Genomic DNA, 18,377 nt, shown 5'->3' on the forward strand with positions numbered 1-18,377 from the left:
TTTAAGAGCTAGTAATTAGCATTAGCATTTAAATTTACTCCATCTGGTTTGAATGAATCACTGAAACTAGCGTCCAGATTATAGAGCATCTTCCTCCTCTAACATCCAGAGTCTTCTTCTTCTTCTTAGAGTGAGTTATATAACGTGACGACTGCAGGCGGAGGAAAGTGGAGCACGGGGCGAGAGATTAAAAACCTTTCTGCTTTTAGAAGAAGGGGGGCGAAGAGAGGAAGAAGACGGGGGATTAGGTCAGGGAGGAGGAAGAGGAGGAAGCTGGTCCCTCCTCCTCTTCCTCTCTCTCATTTCAATAATGGAGCTTTTCCTTAATTGGCCGAGCAGTTTGGTCCGACGTTTGTTTGCCAACACGTTAGCGCCGAATTATTTCCACCAACATTTACCGCCGAGCTGCTCAGCTCTCATTGATCGCTCTTCCTCTTCCTCTTCCTCTTCCTCTTCCTCTTCCTCTGTTCCCTGTTATAGTTTTCTCTGTCTTGTTGAGGAGTGATACGTGGAGCTTCATGATGTGTGTGTGTGTGTGTGTGTGTGTGTGTGTGTGTGTGTGTGTGTGTGTGTGTGTGTGTGTGTGTGTGTGTGTGTGTGTGTGTGTGTGTGTGTGTGTGTGTGTGTGTGTGTGTGTGTGTGTGTGTGTGTGTTATCACACTCCTCCAGAATACTTTGGCTTTGAAATCATTACTTGTTGAAATCAAAGGCTCTAATCAAAGTTTGATCAATTGATTGATCTTTCCTCTTGAGTGTGAGACCCCCCCCCACCACCACACCCACACACACACACACACACACACACACACACCCACCACTGGGGGGCGCCTCTGTGTTTTGTGTCACTGCGCCACTCTCACCTTGTTCTTCACTTTGTACAGAGTTGACCTTTGACCTCTGTGTGTTTTTCCTTCCAGGGTAACCAAGAGGCCTCCAACCCCCCAGAAGCGATGGCCCAGCCCTACACCCCCGCCCAGTACCCGCCCCCCCCCACAGAATGGCATCCCCGCAGAGTTCGCGGCGCCCCACCCGCTCCCGACGCAGGACTACAGCGGGCAGAGCCGCGTGCCCGAGCACGCCATGACCCTGTACACGCCCACGCAGACGCACAGCGAGCCGGCCGGCACAGACAGCAGCACGCCGGCCATCACAGCCTCCACCACCGTACCGGTCAGTACCCCCCCCCACACACACACACACACACACACACACACACAGCAGATAACAATGGGCGAGTCGGATCGCTTCATGAAGTTGTGTTTCAGTGACTCTGTTGTCGTCGTGTGAACAGACGCACCAAACGCCACCAAAGCTTTGTGTTCATCTCAAAATCGTTGCCGCGGAAACGACCTCTGGGGGTCGGAGGTTGCCATGAGAAGTTTCCGTCACGTGTTGGCGGCGTTCCAGCAGCTCCGTCTTTTGGTGGTTTCTCCTTCCTGATGTGCGGCCATGTTGGATTTGAAGACGTTGCTGCTCCACAGTAATGGCTGACACCAGAGAGTCTGAAGAGAGGAGAGAATTGGCAGGAGGTTCGCTCTCTTCCTCCTCCTCCTCCTCCTTCTCCTTTCTGTTACTGTACACCAGCTCTCTCTCTCTCTCTCTCTCTCTCTGTCTCTCTCTCCATTTGATTTCATTTCATGTCTGCTCCCGCTGTGCAGAAAGCCCAGAGATGGAGGCCGTGGAGAGATGAGAGCTGCCTTGCTTCTTCTCCTTCTTCTTCTTCCTTTTCTTCCCTCCTCTCTCTCTCTCTTCTCCCCAGAGGATGGAGGGATGAGATTAGTGGGGTGTAAACAGAGAGTCTCAGTGTGACTTTGGTGAGACCTCCTGCTGGAGCACAACTCCTCCTCCTCCTCCTCCTCCTCTTCTTTGTTATCTCCCTCCTTGTAGAGTGATTTGATAAGTGGTCCTGGTCCTGGTCCTGGTCCTGGTCCTGGTCCTGGTCCTGGTCCTGCAGTGTGACACTGTGAAGGGACGGTGGTGTCGGCTCCGTGTTCAAACACCAACACTTGAAAGGCCTCAGAGAGGACGAGAGGAGAGGAGCAGAGAGGAGAGGAGCAAAGAGGAGAGGAGCAGAGAGGAGAGGAGCAGAGAGGAGAGGAGCAGAGAAGGGAGGAGCAGAGAGGAGAGGAGCAGAGAAGGGAGGAGCAGAGAAGGGAGGAGCAGAGAAGGGAGGAGCAAAGAGGAGAGGAGCAGAGAGGAGAGGAGCAGAGAGGAGAAGAGAGCAGCTCGTTATCGTTCCGACCGTCTGAGGCTGAATTTCATGAGTAATCATTCTACCCTCTGATAACTAATTAAAGCAGCCGGCGTCGGGGCAGCTCTCCCTTCCAGATTCTCCACAGCCCATGTCAGGCTTTCCAAAGGGTATTCTGGAGGAGTGTGATAACACACGCACACACACACACACACACACACACACACACACACACACACACACACGCTCTGTCGTCTCCCACGAGCTCCGTTTAAGGGATTGAGACGCCGCCGGGTGTCGCTTTCAGAGACGGAGCTGATGGCAGCATGTAGGCCACCAAATAAGAGGGGATGACTGTGTTATCCACACACACACACACACACACACACACACACACACACACACACACACACACACACACACACACACACACACACACAGTAAATCCCTCCATTGTAAACATCCTTAATGTGCTGTAACGGAGCAGGCGGGTCGCGGGACAGAACCTTCATCAGAATCTCGTTTCTTCACAGGAAACGCTGCAGCTCAACTCGCTGAACCGTTCACACATGGAGCCTTTCAACACTCTCAACAAACTTTTATTTTGATTATTTCTAAATTCAAGATTAAAAAACACAAGTTAAGTCTTGTTGCCACGACAATGTTTCAAGTCAGAACCCATCGTTTAGCGTTTCAGAAGACGTTCCTGTTGACGTGGCAGCGTTCTGACAAGGATGCAGTTTGCGTGTTGGGCCACTAGTTGGAGCCTTTCCCACCTGACACCATGAAAACAACTCAAAACAACATAGTACATCTGCCAGGCCTATTGGTGGCGCTGTAACGCTGCCACAGAATCACACCAGAACCAGAGAAGAAGACACGGAGCTTAAAAGAACTGAGTCATCAATAAATCCACCATGTGGCCTTGTTAAAGTGACGAGCATCAGCAGCTTCTGCTCCACCTGGAGCTCTGCTCCACCTGGAGCTCTGCTCCACCTGGAGCTCTGCTCCGGAGCAGGAAGTCCGCCATGTTGTCGTTCAGTGACGTCACAGAGCCGGAGGCGGGGTTTTAGATTAGGCGGGGCCATGACATCATTGTTAATAAGCATCTCGTCCGTCCACATGTCAATGCCGAGGCGGCGTTTTCAAATGTCTCCACTCTGGACCAAAACCATGGAGACATGAAAACACTGTTGTGTTGTGGGCGGGGCCTCAGTGGCAACGAGCTCCGCTGTCGTGTGAACAGGCACAGAAAACAGCACCGAAGTTCATCGTTTTCAGTGAAGTAGTTCCGTCAACGGGCCGGGACTCCGATCAGCTCCCGGATGTCGTCGTTACATTGAACTGAAACCCGTCAGGAAACAGTTGGTCTCCGTCACCCCCCGCGAGGTGATGGAGACGTTTTATCTGCAGCTTCAGGGGAAAAGCAAAACAAAGAGCAGAGAACCGGAAGAGGAGGAGGACTGGGAAGCCTCGGCCGAGCCTCCAACCCCGACTCCTCTTTAATCGGATGTAATCTACCTGCTTGGCCGCGCGCCAATCAGATAGTTTCAATTATGCTCTTGTAATGCGGCTGAGCGCCGAGGCAGAGTGCTGAGCTCGGCACTTTGCGGGCGATTTGCAAATAACAGCGAGGGAGTCTTTTAGAGAAATGACTGAACAGGAAGCCGCAGAGCCGCTGGAGCTGACAGCTCGCTCACTCTTGGCTCCGCCGGCGGTGATGCTGCCCCGCCCCCCCCCCCCCCCCCCCCCCCTCCCCCCGCGTCCCCCCACCCTGACAGCAGCTGTCGGGACAGTAAAGTGCCACTGAAGGTGGCCTCCTATGGTAATACGGAGGTAATTATTTTTCGCTGCCACGCCGCCGTCTCGCTGGCAGGTTGGAGCCTCGGAGCGCCGTTCGCTCTCGTGTCCCGGATCCTCGCTGACACTCGGTTATTGAGTCGCCGAGACGCAGTCCGGGCTGGTTTTGGGGGAAGTCAGCGTTTCGGCGTTTGTGTTTTTGCCCCCGGTGTCGGCACTCTGCCGGCCTGTCGCGGAGCCTGAGAGGAAGTTAATCTGGATGTCTGCTAATGCGCGGCGCCCTCGCTCACCTCGCTTGCTCACCTCGCTCGCTCGCGCCCGGCGGACAGACAGCGCTGGAGGACAGCGGCGCTCGGGACTCTGCCAACACACGCTAAAGGTCGACAGTGTCGTGTGAGCGATGAAACACATCGACCCTGGGGGCTCCGGTACCTCGTCACCCTCCGCCGTCCGAGCATCTGTCTGCAACGCGTCACCCCGGGGCCCAACATGGCCGCTCAGGCTATTAACCTCCAGCACGCCGCGACACGGCAGAGTTCAGACCCTCTTGCTCCGGTGCAGCGACAGAGCTGCTGCTCACCGGCCTCCACGTCCTGTACCGCTGCTCCCCTGTACCGCTGCTCCCCTGTACCGCTGCTCCCCTGTACCGCTCCTCACCTGTACCGCTCCTCCCCTGTACCGCTGCTCACCTGTACCGCTCCTCACCTGTACCGCTCCTCCCCTGTACCGCTGCTCACCTGTACCGCTCCTCACCTGTACCGCTCCTCCCCTGTACCGCTGCTCACCTGTACCGCTCCTCACCTGTACCGCTCCTCCCCTGTACCGCTGCTCCCCTGTACCGCTCCTCACCTGTACCGCTGCTCACCTGCACCGCTGTACCCTTTTCAAACGTATCGTCTTCATCGGGAGCCCCCTGAGACTGGTTTCTAATCCAACTTTCTTTAACTGTTTAATGCTAATGCTAAGCTAACAGTCGTCTCGAATGAGAAGCATGGATCCAGACAGCAGCTTCATATCTGTTTTCACCCTCAACTAAAGAAATAAGGACAAAGCTGGTAAATCCACCTGGAAGGAGCAGGTAGATTCAGCAGGTAGATCCAGCAGGTAGATCCAGCAGGTCGATCCAGCAGGTCGATCCAGCAGGTAGATCCAGCAGGTAGATCTACCTGGACGTCTCGCCGGGAGACAAAGTGGGACCTTGAATCAAACGACAGTCAGCATTAACAATGTATGTCACCGTCTCGGAATGGGCAATAAAGAGCGAATAGATGACGGCCATTACAGTGGAGATTGTGATGATGATAATGAGAATAATAAAGGATCATCGTTACGACCATGATGATAATGATAATACTGTGATGTTGAATGATGATCAATCAATCCCTTCTACATCTCCTCAACTCTGTGTGTGTGTGTGTGTGTGTGTGTGTGTGTGTGTGTGTGTGTGTGTGTGTGTGTGTGTGTGTGTGTGTGTGTGTGTGTGTGTGTGTGTGTGTGTGTGTGTGTGTGTGTGTGTGTGTGTGTGTGTGTGTGTGTGTGTGTGTGTGTGTGTGTGTGTGTGTGTGTTCCCAGCACTTCCCAGGAGCCCTTGCAGTTTACATATCACGCTGAAGCAGCCTCTGTGCTCGTTCTCTCTCACTCCCTCCTCACTCTTTCTCTCATCTCACTCCCTCCTCACTCTCTTTCTCCTCGCTCTCTCTCTCCTCACTTTCTTTCTCTCTCTCCTCTCTCCCGCTCTCCGTTTAGCGGTTGTTTCTCGCTCCTTGTCGTTGGCCGTGGCAGCTAGAGGCCGAGCCTATCAGGACGACCGCAGCGCCGCTTGTTTGTTCAAACGTCCAAACACAAACTTTATCTGCCCCCGGTGGCTGACCTCCCTCGGCGCCGCCGCCGCCGCCGCCGCCGCCGCCGCCGCCCGACCCGCTGACAATCAGCTCTCGTCTGTTTTTCTTAATCCGGGCAGACTTGAGCCCAAAACGCTCACTAATTAACAGGAATATCCCCTTTTTCTTCCCGCAGCGACGCACATCAGGAGCCGGTTGTGGTTTCAGTGTTCAGACTGTTTGTCCGGATAAACAAACGGCGCAGTGCGAGTCGCTGTCAAGCTTCTCTTCCTAATTACGCTCAACGCTGTTCATCCTGCAGATTGATCCTCCGGGTCCAGGACGGCGTGCTCGGCTACGCCAGCCGGTTAAAACCTCCTGAGTCACCGAGCGTACAACTCCAGTGTTTGTAACTCTGGATACTCTGGTCGACTCAAGTTAAACTGTGAGAGGAAATAATACCTGGAAATAGCAACTCGTGGTTTGGATTCAGTTACATCAGAGGGAGGAAGGTGCTCTATAATCTGGTTGTTGTGTAGGAAGATGCTCTATAATCTGGGTGTTAGAGGAGAGAGATGCTCTATATTCTGGTTGTTGTGTAGGAAGATGCTCTATAATCTGGCTTTTAGTGGAGGGAGATGCTCTATAATGTGGATGTTAGAGGAGCGAGATGCTCTATAACCTGGCTTTTGGGAGAGGGATGTGCTCTATAATCTGGATTGTAGGGGAGAGAAATGCTCTATAATCTGGTTGTTGTGTAGGAAGGTGCTCTATAATCTGGATTGTAGGGGAGAGAAATGCTCTATAATCTGGTTGTTGTGTAGGAAGATGCTCTATAATCTGGATTTTAGTAGATGACGATGCTCTGTAATGTGGATGTCAGAGGGGGAAAGATGCACTATAATCTGGATTTTTAGAAGAGGATGCTGCTCTATAATCTGGATGTTAGAGAAGGAAGGTGCTCTATAATCTGGATTTTAGAAGAGGACGATGCTCTATAATCTGGATGTTAGAGGAGAAAGATGCTCTATAATCTGGATGTTAGAAATGTGACTAGAAGCAGCAGCAATAAAACAGCTGACATAAACCCAACATGCAGCAAGGAGAATTAGCGTGCTAATGCTAACTATGGCTCCTGTGGGTACATGCTAATGCTAGGACATGGTTCAACTTGGACTTTTTTTTTTTGACAGTCACCATAATAACGATCCTACTCAGTACTCTTATTTTGACAGTCACCATAATAACAATCCAATTTGCTACTATTATTTTGACAGTCACCATAATAACAGTCGTTGAAATGAAATGAAAACGTCAAGACGGATGTTTTGGGTTGAAACGTTGTTGTGAAAATGGGACGTGGTGCGAGTGGGCGTGTCCTCCTGTGGTGTTCGTCACTGTGGTCGTGCATCATGAAGCAGCTTCGCAGCGTCTCTTGGAGGCGTGGCTTTACAGTGTCTCTTGGAGGCGTGGCTTTACAGCGTCTCTTGGAGGCGTGGCTTTACAGTGTCTCTTGGAGGCGTGGCTTGGCGGCGTGGCTTGGCAGCGTGTCTTAGAGGCGCTCTGAGGCCGTCCAGAGAATAAAAACACAACAAAGACGAATGTGGAGGCTTGTGCAGACTGACTTTTACAACAACAGCGCATAAAGAAAGAAGATAAAGTGCGGAGTTGACCAATGAGGTTTGTCCGTAGCAAATAAAAGTGCCTGGAAACACGGTCCATCTAAAGTGACAAGCTGCCAGCGTCCCGGTGAAATCCATCAGCCGCGCCACACACGGAAACAAGCGGAATTTGTCACTGACATTCGACACGTCATTTATATAGAAATGTCAGCCAAGCATTCGCATAATGATGGAAAGAACAACGGCGAGGGCTCGGGGCCTCGCTCTCCGACGCCGCGTTCACACGTCACCAATAATGTGTCTTTAGTCTAGACGTGCGGCGCGCTGGGATCTATATCCACGCCTTTTTGTCAGCGCCTTCAATCTTCGCCATTGCTCAGGAGCTAAGTGCAGGAGATTAATATGTGGATTTATAATGCACAACCTCAGGTTTGACACGATAAGTCATCGGCTGTTTATCGCTCCGGCTCTTTCTATAGATTGAAAAATGACCGACGCAGAGTGAGTGAGTCAGCTGGGGCTCCCCGCCTCTCCTACCCCTGACCCCCCCCTCCCGACACCAGAGGAGCTGGGGGTCCGGTCGCGGTGGGATCTAACTGAAGCTTGTGTTTGTTTCCGTCCGGCAGACAGACGACGTGACGCAGACGGAGAACTCCCAGCAGCTGCAGCTCCAGCACTCAGACTCCTCAGAGAAGCAGCAGCCCAAACGGCTACACGTCTCCAACATCCCCTTCCGCTTCCGGGACCCCGACCTGAGGCAAATGTTCGGGGTGAGTATTCCGGAAATGCCCCCTCCCACCGAGGAGCCGCTCCCACACACCGTTCAGATCCTGGACAGATAAATAAAGAGAAAAAAATTGTTGAAACAGGAAGTTGTTGGAGAAGCACTGGTCCTGCGTGCTGCTGCTGCTGCAGGTGACTGCTGCGTCTCTACATTTCAGGATGCACATCAGTCACTGCAGCAAACTAGAACTACCGACATAGATCCTGCAATTTTCTGCTGTTTGTATAAAATCTACAGCCGTAAGGAACACTGGACATGTAGGTATTGATTATTGTTGTGATTGATGGTTATTGACTTTTAATATTCAGGGGAAATTCTTCTGCTTATCAAATACTTTCCTGTTTGGATGAGACATTAGAGCAGCTCTGACTGAAGGTATTACGTTCACTCCACTTGTGAAATGAGAAAATCCTCCATGAGAGTCTAACAGCCGCGGTGCGGGGGGGTAAACAAAACATTGAGAGGGGGGTGGGGGGGGTGGGGGCGGGGGTTGCGCCAAGAGGCTGTAAACAAAACACTAGCAGCTCTATGGATCATCACAACCTCGTTATCTGGACGTGGAAGTGAAAGTTCACCCGCCCAGAATCTTAATTGGTTTTAATCGTCATTGCAGCTCTTTATGGTCGAGGGCCCTGAAACCCGGCGAAACGGAGCGCCGCCGCCGCTAATGTGGAGGAATTATTACGTCTTTATGAAATGGAATATTTGGCTTATTAGGCTTCAGGGAGAAACAAGCTGAATCGCACCAGAACGGCTCGGCAGTAATGAAGGAGCTCCAACTGTCATCTAGTTACTGATTACTGCACCGGCAGGGAGACAAGAGGTTCTACCGTAACAGCTCTACGGTCCAACCTGCTAGTGGAGTCACAGACTCTCTGAATGCTCTGCAGGATGCTCTGGATGCTCTGCGGGACACTCTGGATCCTCTTCAGGACGCTCTGCAGTTGCTCAGAAGCTGCTCAGCAGGACGCTCTGCAGGGCGCTCTGGGTGATTTGCAGGATGCTCTGCAGCTGTTCACCAGCTTCTCTGCAGGACGCTCTGGATGCTTTGCAAGACACTCGGCAGGATGCTGTGGGTGCTCAGCACGACGCTCTGCAGCCACTCTGCAAGATGCTCTGCAGGATTTTCAGCAGCTGCTCAGCACGACGCTCTGGATGCTTTGCAGGACACTCTGCTGGATGCTCTGGATGCTTTGCAGGACGCTCTGCAGCCACTCTGCGTGCTGCTCATGATTTTCGTGTTTGTTTATGTGATTTTCCTGTCCCGGAGCTACTCCAGCTCATCATTGTTGTTTTGGAGAGGAAACAGTGAAGAGCATTGATCAGGAGGCCGATCAATGAACGATGATCGATCGGTTCAGTCTGACTTCAGAAATCATCTCAAACATTAAACATCAGCTGAACAAATGATCCTGGAAAGGTTAAACAAACAGAGCAGCTCTGCTGCATGAGCTGTTACCAGATCCAATCCTCCTCTTCCTCTTCCTTCTCCTCACGCTCCTCCCTCTTCATCCTCCTCCTCCCTCTTCATCCTCCTCCTCCCTCTTCAGCCTCCTCCTCCCTCTTCATCTTCTTCCTCCTGCTTCATCCTCTTCCTCCCTCTTTATCCTCCTCCTCCCTCTTCACCCTCTTCATCCTCTTCATCCTTCTCCTCTTCACCCTCTTCATCCTCCTCCTCCTCCCGGCCAATTAAAGAGCGGAATGGTTCCCCGTTGTGTCTCACCAAAGCCTCGATAAGAAGCGCCGCTCCAGGATCAATAACCAGATTAGATCTGAACGCAGACGTTTGCCAGAAATGTACTTTAAATGTTAGTCGCTAATTAGAACGGCGAGGCGTTAATCCTCCTCGTTCTGACGACAACATCCAGCTGATCGCATTCATTAAGGACGAGTCCTCGCTGTGGCGTTCATGAACAGGAGTCAACATGGCCGCTGGCTCGCTGGCAGCTCGGCTGCAGGTGACGTAGAAACCGAATCACCTCAGTAACTAGCTCAGAGGCCGTCGCCGCCGCAGCGCAGATATATGATACCAAACTGATCCCTCTCAATCATCCTCTTCACCCTCACACTGCCGACTCCTCCTCCTCTTCCTCCTCTTCCTCCTCTTGCTCCTGGCAGTTGGCACAGTGGAGCATTGTGGGATTGATTGTCTCTGGGTGGAGCATGACAAGGAGGTGTTTGGTATCTCCACCCTCCAACACCTCCTCCTCAATGGGCCTCGTTACACCAGCTGTAATGGCTCCTGGAGCTGGAGGCAGGAGGAGAGAGGAGGTGCTGCAGGAGGAGAGAGGAGGTGCTGCAGGACCTCCATCAGGGGAAACAGGAAGTGAATGTCTGTGGAGGAGGAAGTGGTCCTCCATCAAATCCTCCATCACGAGACTGAATGAAGCCTTGTTAGAAACACTGAGTGAAAAACTGCTGAGCTCCTCTATCATGCAGACCTCCACCTCCTCCTCCGTCATGCAGACCTCCACCTCCTGCTCCGTTCTGTAGACCCTGGAAGTGAGTGGATGCACCTGAGGCTACTTCCTGCTCCTACCGTAATGCGGATTCAACATTTTTTCAGGAGTCTGCACAGCGTTACTTAAAGACGATGAAGTGATGGAGGCCGAATGGGAGGAGGAGGAGGAGGAGGAGGAGGAGGAGGAGGAGGAGGAATGGCAACACGCAGTGGTGCGCTCTGCCAAACACAAAGTGTGTGTGTGCACTGAGTGCAGCCCGCCACTGCCACCAGGAAGCCTCGGTATCGAGATTGAATAGTTTTTATAGTCGCTGGATGGATGAAGCTGCAGCGTCTCGGTTGACGTCAGCCTCCACCCACCCCCCCCGCCCCCCCCACCGCACCACCCCTGGAGGCTCCGCCCATTCACGCTATTGTTATCAGAGCTGCTGAGGCAGCTGTTTCTGGGTGTGTGTGTGTGTGTGTGTGTGTGTGTGTGTGTGTGTGTGTGTGTGTGTGTGTGTGTGTGTGTGTGTGTGTGTGTGTGTGTGTGTGTGTGTGTGTGTGTGTGTGTGTGTGTGTGATCACTGGTGAGCAGCGAGCAGTCCCCAGCGCCATGTGGAAATCCACAAAGACGACTTCCTCTGAAACTAATTAATCGACGCCACAAGCCCATTACGCTCGGTTAAAACAATTAGCATCTGCACGTTACGTGGGGGAAGCATTGTCTTCTCAGGCGAGGGGGGGGGAAGGGGGGGGGGGCTCCATGCTGGGATATAAATGTCTGTGTGTGATCGAGCTGGAGCTCCCCGTTCGAATCAATGAAGCCGAGCGCCGTGTGAAGCAGATGTGTGGAGAGGATCTATAGAATCCGACAGCAGATAGATGACGGGAGAAGTTGCTCCCTGCTGCAAACAGACGAGCTTTTAAATAACCCCCCCCCCCCACACACACACACACACACACACACTCCACCACCCCACCCGGGTGCGGCCAGGTTACTGCGGTGAACGGACAACTCGTCCTCGAAGGATTGGATTTCAAAGTATATTTCACACATTTGGAAGGATTATTATAAGTATATTTGACATAAGTACATAAATAATAAATACATATGGATATATACTAGATGTATGAAAAATATATAAAATACATTGTACAGCATATATTTTCTGAAAAAACTACATTCAGTTGCTGCATTACACTCCGAAGTGGGAGGAGACACGTTTTATATTGAGCCCTCGGCTGTGGGAAGCCGCTCCAGCCAGATACTAGCCACCTCCAGCCAGATACTAGCCACCTCCAGCCTGATACTAGCCACCTCCAGCCAGATACTAGCCACCTCCAGCCTGATACTAGCCACCTCCAGCCAGATACTAGCCACCTCCAGCCTGATACTAGCCACCTTCTGCCAGATACTAGCCACCTCCAGCCAGATACTAGCCACCTCCAGCCTGATACTAGCCACCTCCAGCCTGATACTAGCCATCTCCAGCAGGATACTAGCCACCTCCAGCCTGATACTAACCACCTCCAGCCAGATACTAGCCACCTCCAGCCTGATACTAGCCACCTCCAGCCTGATCCTAGCCACCTCCAGCCAGATAGCAGCCAGTTGCGGCCTGATACTGGCCACCTCCGGCCAGATACTAGCCACCTCCAGCAGGATAATAGCCAGCTCCTTCTCATCCCATTAGTGGCTCAGTCAGACCATCCATCCATTCCCATTGAGCCGACCACATGGAAGGCCCATTTCTTCCCCGTTGTGTTGAAATGAAGGCGACGCAGCCGCTTGACAGGGTAATTAGTTTTAATGAAATAATACGGCCATTGTAGGCAGCAATTAAAAGTCGCTCTCACTCTCACTCATTAGAGGAACTTACAGTTTACTTTCATTCCTCTGTTTTCTAACGATCCAAACGCAGCACTGCTGAAATCGAAAGGCTGCAGCGCTGCGGCCCCTGGGGGCCGGCCCTGAGGTCCTCTGACTGCCAGAGCACACAAACAAAGGCCGGGAGGGGGGGGGGGATCCTCCGCAGGGTAATCCAACATAAAAGACGACTTCAAAACTTGGTCTCACACTCTTTGCTTCAGCGATGAAGAGAGAAGAAACTGCATATCAGCCACTACATTATGACCACTGTCCTCACCTTCTCTTGTCAGCGTGAACGTTTAACGTCTCATCAAAGCTTAAAAAAAAGACAAATTTCACAACGACTGGGTCCAAATCTCCAGATGATGTGGGAGTGAAGGCTGACCTGGTGGTCCAAGTCTGGTGGTCCAAGTCTGGTGGTCCAGATCTGGTGGTCCAAGTCTGGTGGTCCAGATCTGGTCCATCATAACATAACAGAACATTATTGAATTGAACAATATTGAAGCATTTTGCCTTTGATTTTAGACTCTGTTTGTTCTATTTGCTCTGAACAAACTCGGACTATGAACAGACTCAGACTATGAACAGACTCAGACTATGAACAGACTCAGACTATGAACAAACTCAGACTATGAACAGACTCAGACTATGAACAGACTCAGACTATGAACAGACTCTGAACGGTTTGAGAAACTCAGTAATGAGTGAAAAGTGTCGACGTGGCCTCCAGCTGGTCCAGATATCCTCTCCTCCAGTCCAGTCCAGTGCAGTCCAGTCCAGTCCAGGACTTAAGGGTCCGGGTGCAGAGGTCCGGAGGAGCCCCTCCTCCCCCTCAGTAACTTTCCCTCCTGGCTGCAGCTCTGCCGGGGGCATCGTTTCCTCCGAGTCGTCGGTCTGAAGTCCTGCTCCGTGTTTGATTCCTCCGGTTGAGAGATTCCTGGAGGAATCAGAGCTGCAGCCATGAGTTTCTCTCTCCGAACCTCCCCGGACTCTCAGAATTGTTTTCCAGGCTAACAAATGCAAATTGACCAGCGTTTCCTCACAAAAGTAACATTTCCATATTGCCTTAATGTGTTTCTCTCCCTGCAGCCGCCGCCGTCTCTTTATGAAGCCTCCTAACGCCGTCTCTGCTCCTCTTCTGCTCTTCTCTCCGCAGCAATTTGGAAAGATTTTAGATGTGGAGATTATCTTTAATGAGCGAGGATCCAAGGTAAGTGAACTAGAACGCCAGCTGCTTCATTACCATGTACTTCTTCTGTTTCCTAATGACGGCATTAGCGTGGTGTGTTGGTTGGCTGGGAGCGGCGGCCCGGAAGCTGCCCCACACCCCCCCCCCCCCCCCCCCCCTTCCCCCCCCATTGTTTTTGTTGCTGGTTGCAGCTCCACCCGAGTTGTGAATCATTAGCCCTGTCAATCAATTCATTATTGAGCTGTTTCACATTTCACTTAATCCGGCCGCGGCTCCTCCAGCCCCTGGAATTGAGCGTTTAGGCCGCCGTCCTCTCCGACGCCCGCCATCGATTAGAACCTCCAACATTAGTCAGCTCCATCGTTGTTTTGTTGTCGGTTGAATTCAGTTGGTTGATTTTTTTTTTTTTTTCTCCCCTTCGGTATTATTTGTAAAAGAATGTGCTTCAGGCAACTTTTAACTCGCGTGCTGAACTGGTGACGTTAGCATTAGCGGCTCGCTCAGCAGCTCGAGTCGATGCACTTCACCAAACTGACGGTTTTTAAACATGCTGGCATGAAATCGGTCTCGGCAGCATTACAAAATAAAACCGCAGTTTTCAATGAGGAGGACTTTAATGCGCTGTCGTTTGAACGTGGAGTCAGAGCGAGCGTCAGTGCGTCGCGTTAAACAACTTCCCTCAACAAAAACATCCACTTTAACTGTGGTTTGTCTCTTTCGCTTAAGAAAACACTTCAAGATCATTTTGTACCAACGATGATTTTTAATGCCTGGAGCAGACGCTAAGGCTAACGCTAACCACCCAGTGATAACTGCACTTCAGTTAGAAACTTAATGGAAACTACGAACTTGATTTCAATAAACTCCTGTTTACTGGAGAATGTCGCTCATGGAATCGGAGCTCACTGAGCGAACTGAGCTAACTTGTCACACCAACGCGGATGTTCTGACCATAAGTAGCATTAGCTTATTCCCATGGTAACGGCCATTAGCCATTTGTCAAGGCTGTGTGATGTTTGTTTCAATAACTCTTTATTATCTAACAGCGAGCATTAGCCTTATACTGTGCCCACAGTAGCAGATATTAGCATTAGCAATACCCAGGGCTATTTAACGGTTGCTATGACTGTGAACTCCTGTGTACTGGGCAAGCAGCACCTCTTAAGCGCAATGTAACTCCATCCCACGGTTTTTAGCATTAGCCTGTAGCCACAGTAACTGGGACAAGCATTAGCATGCTATGATAGACGGTTAGCATTTGTTTCTAAAAGCTGTTTCAGACAACAGTTTTTATGTAATTTTTAGAACAGAAAAAAAAACATGAATTTGTTTGAGTTTGTGTGAGGTTGTTGAGGAAATGTGACATTTTGTGAGGCTAACATCCAACCAAAACCCATCGAGACTGACGAGGAGATTATAGAAACAACTTATCAACGACAAACAAGCACTCGGAAGTTTCAAACAGTGACGAGAGTGTTTGCAGTGTTGTTGACGCCGTCAGGAGAACCATCGAGTCACGATGAGGAAACGGAGAGGAGGCGTTTTCCACTTTATTTACACAAAAATGAGCGAAAACAGCTCGGCTTTCTGCCGATGGAGGGATTTGTCCATCGGAGCGAAATGTCAAGGAAGGTCCTGAAAGTGTTTTAATTCCCCGTCATGTCTTTGTCAGTATGAAATACTGTGACGAGTTATTATTTTAATGTGCAACATGAAACGGGATTCACGGTGAGTTAAAGTCTGACCTGCAGACTTAACAAAATGTTCTGTAGAGTTTCCTGTCCTGATCTTTGAGGCTCCGTTTACAACATTTTAAAGTTCAAAGCTTCCGTTGCGTTTTCAGTCCGTTTTCCACAACGACGGAGCTCGAGGCCTCTGGAAATGCAACCTTTAGAAAAACAATCTGACTGGAAACCGACATCGTGTTCAAAATGTTGCTGTGTGAACGTCTTCTTCCTCGCTCAGCTTGGATTTAGTGACGGATGATTTGACCACAACCTGAAAGTCTCATTTTATTCAGGTCAGCTGACTCCCCGCAGGATCGTAGTGACTCGGGTCCAAACACCTCGTCCACTTCCAGAGAATAAATCCAGACTCGCTGTGCCTTCAAAGCTCTGCCAGACTCAAAATACCGGCGATAATTCAAATCTTCCCTCTTAAAAAGTCATTGCACCAGAGTGCACACACCCAGGATTACTGGTGTGTGTGTGTGTGTGTGTGTGTGTGTGTGTGTGTGTGTGTGTGTGTGTGTGTGTGTGTGTGTGTGTGTGTGTGTGTGTGTGTGTGTGTGTGTGTGTGTGTGTGTGTGTGTGTGTGTGTGTGTGTGTGTGTGTGTGTGTGTGTGTGTGTGTGTGTGTGTGTGTGTGTGTGTGTGTGGATAATTCCAGCTCTGGCTGCAGCAGCGATGCGTTTCCTGCAGTATCAGTCTGGGGAAGCGGGCGGCGGACAGGTGAAGCCTGCGGAGGTGTGCCGCGCCGCGCTGCACCACGCCGCGCCGCACCGCGCCGCGCTCTCTCCTCACCCAGCTGTTCCTTTAATAGAGTGCAGTAAGCTCCACGGCGCTCCATTCATAAAGCAGACAGGCTGGCTGCTCAGCCATGAATACTATTGATTCCCATTCATACCTGGCAGTGCTGTACGGCGAGCAGGGAGCCCTGAAACCAGGCGCAACCCCCTCCTCTGCCCCCACCCCCTCCTCCTGAACCCCCCCACCTCCACACACACGAACACACACACACACACACACACACACACACACACACACACACACACACACACACACAGCGCTGGACAAGATTGAGCACCGGATAAACCTGCCTCCTCCACCATAACAAGCATTTATTGTTTGTGCTCTACAAAGCCATTACCCATGATGCCTCTCTCTCTCTCTCTCTCTCTCTCTCTCTCTCTCTCTCTCTCTCTCTCTCTCTCTCTCTCCCTGCGCTGTGTGCTTTATAATGAAGCGACCGGGTCATTAATAAACAATCTATTTCCTATGAAGCTTTGGCAATTTGCATTCAATATGTTTGTCTCTTTTGAAAAATGGCGCCTGCTCTGGCTCCTCTTGTAAGCTAATTATTTGTGCATGATAAAGAAAAAAAAACGAAGGGGGGTGGGGGGTGGGGGGGATGGGTAACTGCAGTCGGGTGAATGTCCAAAGGATTAATTTTGCCCTCAATTCTTTTTTTTTTTCTTTTTTTTGAATGTATTTCTTTATCTCTCTCCCAGAGGACAGGTCTCGTGTTATTTATGCTGGAAACAGCAGCCGCAGATCCTGCGTATGCATACCAGATCACTCGGCTCGCCATCTCTCACATGTATTACATCCTCAAGCAATTATCAGGCAGCGCCGGCCATGCAGCCCCCAACACCCCCCATATCTCCATAAGTATATATAGAAACCAGCAGAATGGGGACTTGTTTGGCCAGAATATCTTAACGCCTCCACCACAGAGCTCAGGTCCAGTCTCCCAGTCCACATAACTCAAAGATGTGACAAACCCCCTCGGGGGGGGATGGAGGAGGGGGTGGGGGTGGGGGGGTGGGGAGGAAGGGGGGGATATGGGGGGGGGGGCATGGGGACGAGAAGGTGGTTCATGTCCTATCCAATTCAGCTTGATCAAACCAGCAGAAATCAATCACCTGGTTCACTGCTTCAGCTCAGGCCCCGCCCCCTTTTCTTCTTCACCAATCACAGCAAAGCACAGTCGGACATGTTTCAGAGGAGTCGATGATTGGCCGAGGGCAGATATGTTGGCAGGTTGCAAAATGTTGTGTAAATGGGCCTCAGAAGAAGAGATCTAACGTTACTCTTCCTGGTCAGAATATCATCCGGATCTTTCTGGATTAAATCCCGTTTTCTTCGTCCGTCACCCGTCAGCCTGCTTTTCCAAATCCTTCAACAAGTTTCGAGTAAAAACTGTTTATACATATATACATGGTTTCCAAAAGCCTTGTTTCCACTACACAGTATCTACCAGCACAGTACAATAAAGTACAGTATGAGTCAGTACAGTATGATACAATACAATATAGTGCAGTATGATATGATACGATACAATATGGTACAGTACGATACGGTACAGTACGATACGATACAAAATGGTACGATACAATACATTACGATACAATTCAGAACGAAATGATACAATACGGTTCGATAAGATACAATACGATACAGTACAGTATGAAACAATATGGTACAGTACGATATAGTATATTACGGTATGGTACGGTACAGTACGATGCAGTACAGTACAGTAAGATATGGTACGATACGATACAATACGGTACCGTACAATGCAGTATAGTACAGTATGATACAGGATAGTACAGTTCGATGCAGTTCAGAATGGCATTTCGTGTGTTTCCACACACAAAAGTTGTGGATAGTACCAAAAGGACCGGCGCCGCCTTGTTCACCCGACACAGCCCCGCTGTGTCGGGTGAACAAGGCGTCAAGATCCGTCAAGATTCTAACCGTACTATCTGGGACCGTGAGACAGAGTTGGGTCTGGGTGTTCTTTGCCGTACCGTACCGTCCCCCTCCCATCCCCCCCATCCCCCTGCCCCGGCACGTACTGCGGTGGGACTGCTGCTTAACTCCCCATGTGCAGACAGAGAGCATGCTGGGAATCGACTTCCCCCAGTGGTCATGT

The 18,377-nt window shown here is 50.7% G+C and overlaps 1 protein-coding gene across 1 annotated transcript in view; it reads left to right on the top strand.

Annotated features, from left to right (window-relative positions):
• LOC308125180 (RNA binding protein fox-1 homolog 3-like) overlaps positions 1-18,377 on the top strand; it is a 237,529-nt gene that overhangs the window by 194,429 nt on the left and 24,723 nt on the right. The window contains 4 exon segments of the mRNA XM_080488720.1: positions 918-983; positions 985-1,170; positions 8,060-8,203; positions 13,687-13,740. Coding sequence (XP_080344846.1) covers positions 918-983; positions 985-1,170; positions 8,060-8,203; positions 13,687-13,740 — 450 coding nt within the window.

The sequence above is a fragment of the Lipophrys pholis genome (assembly GCF_963383615.2).
Source record: "Lipophrys pholis genome assembly, chromosome: 19".
In the NCBI taxonomy this organism is placed as follows: Eukaryota; Metazoa; Chordata; class Actinopteri; order Blenniiformes; family Blenniidae; genus Lipophrys; species Lipophrys pholis.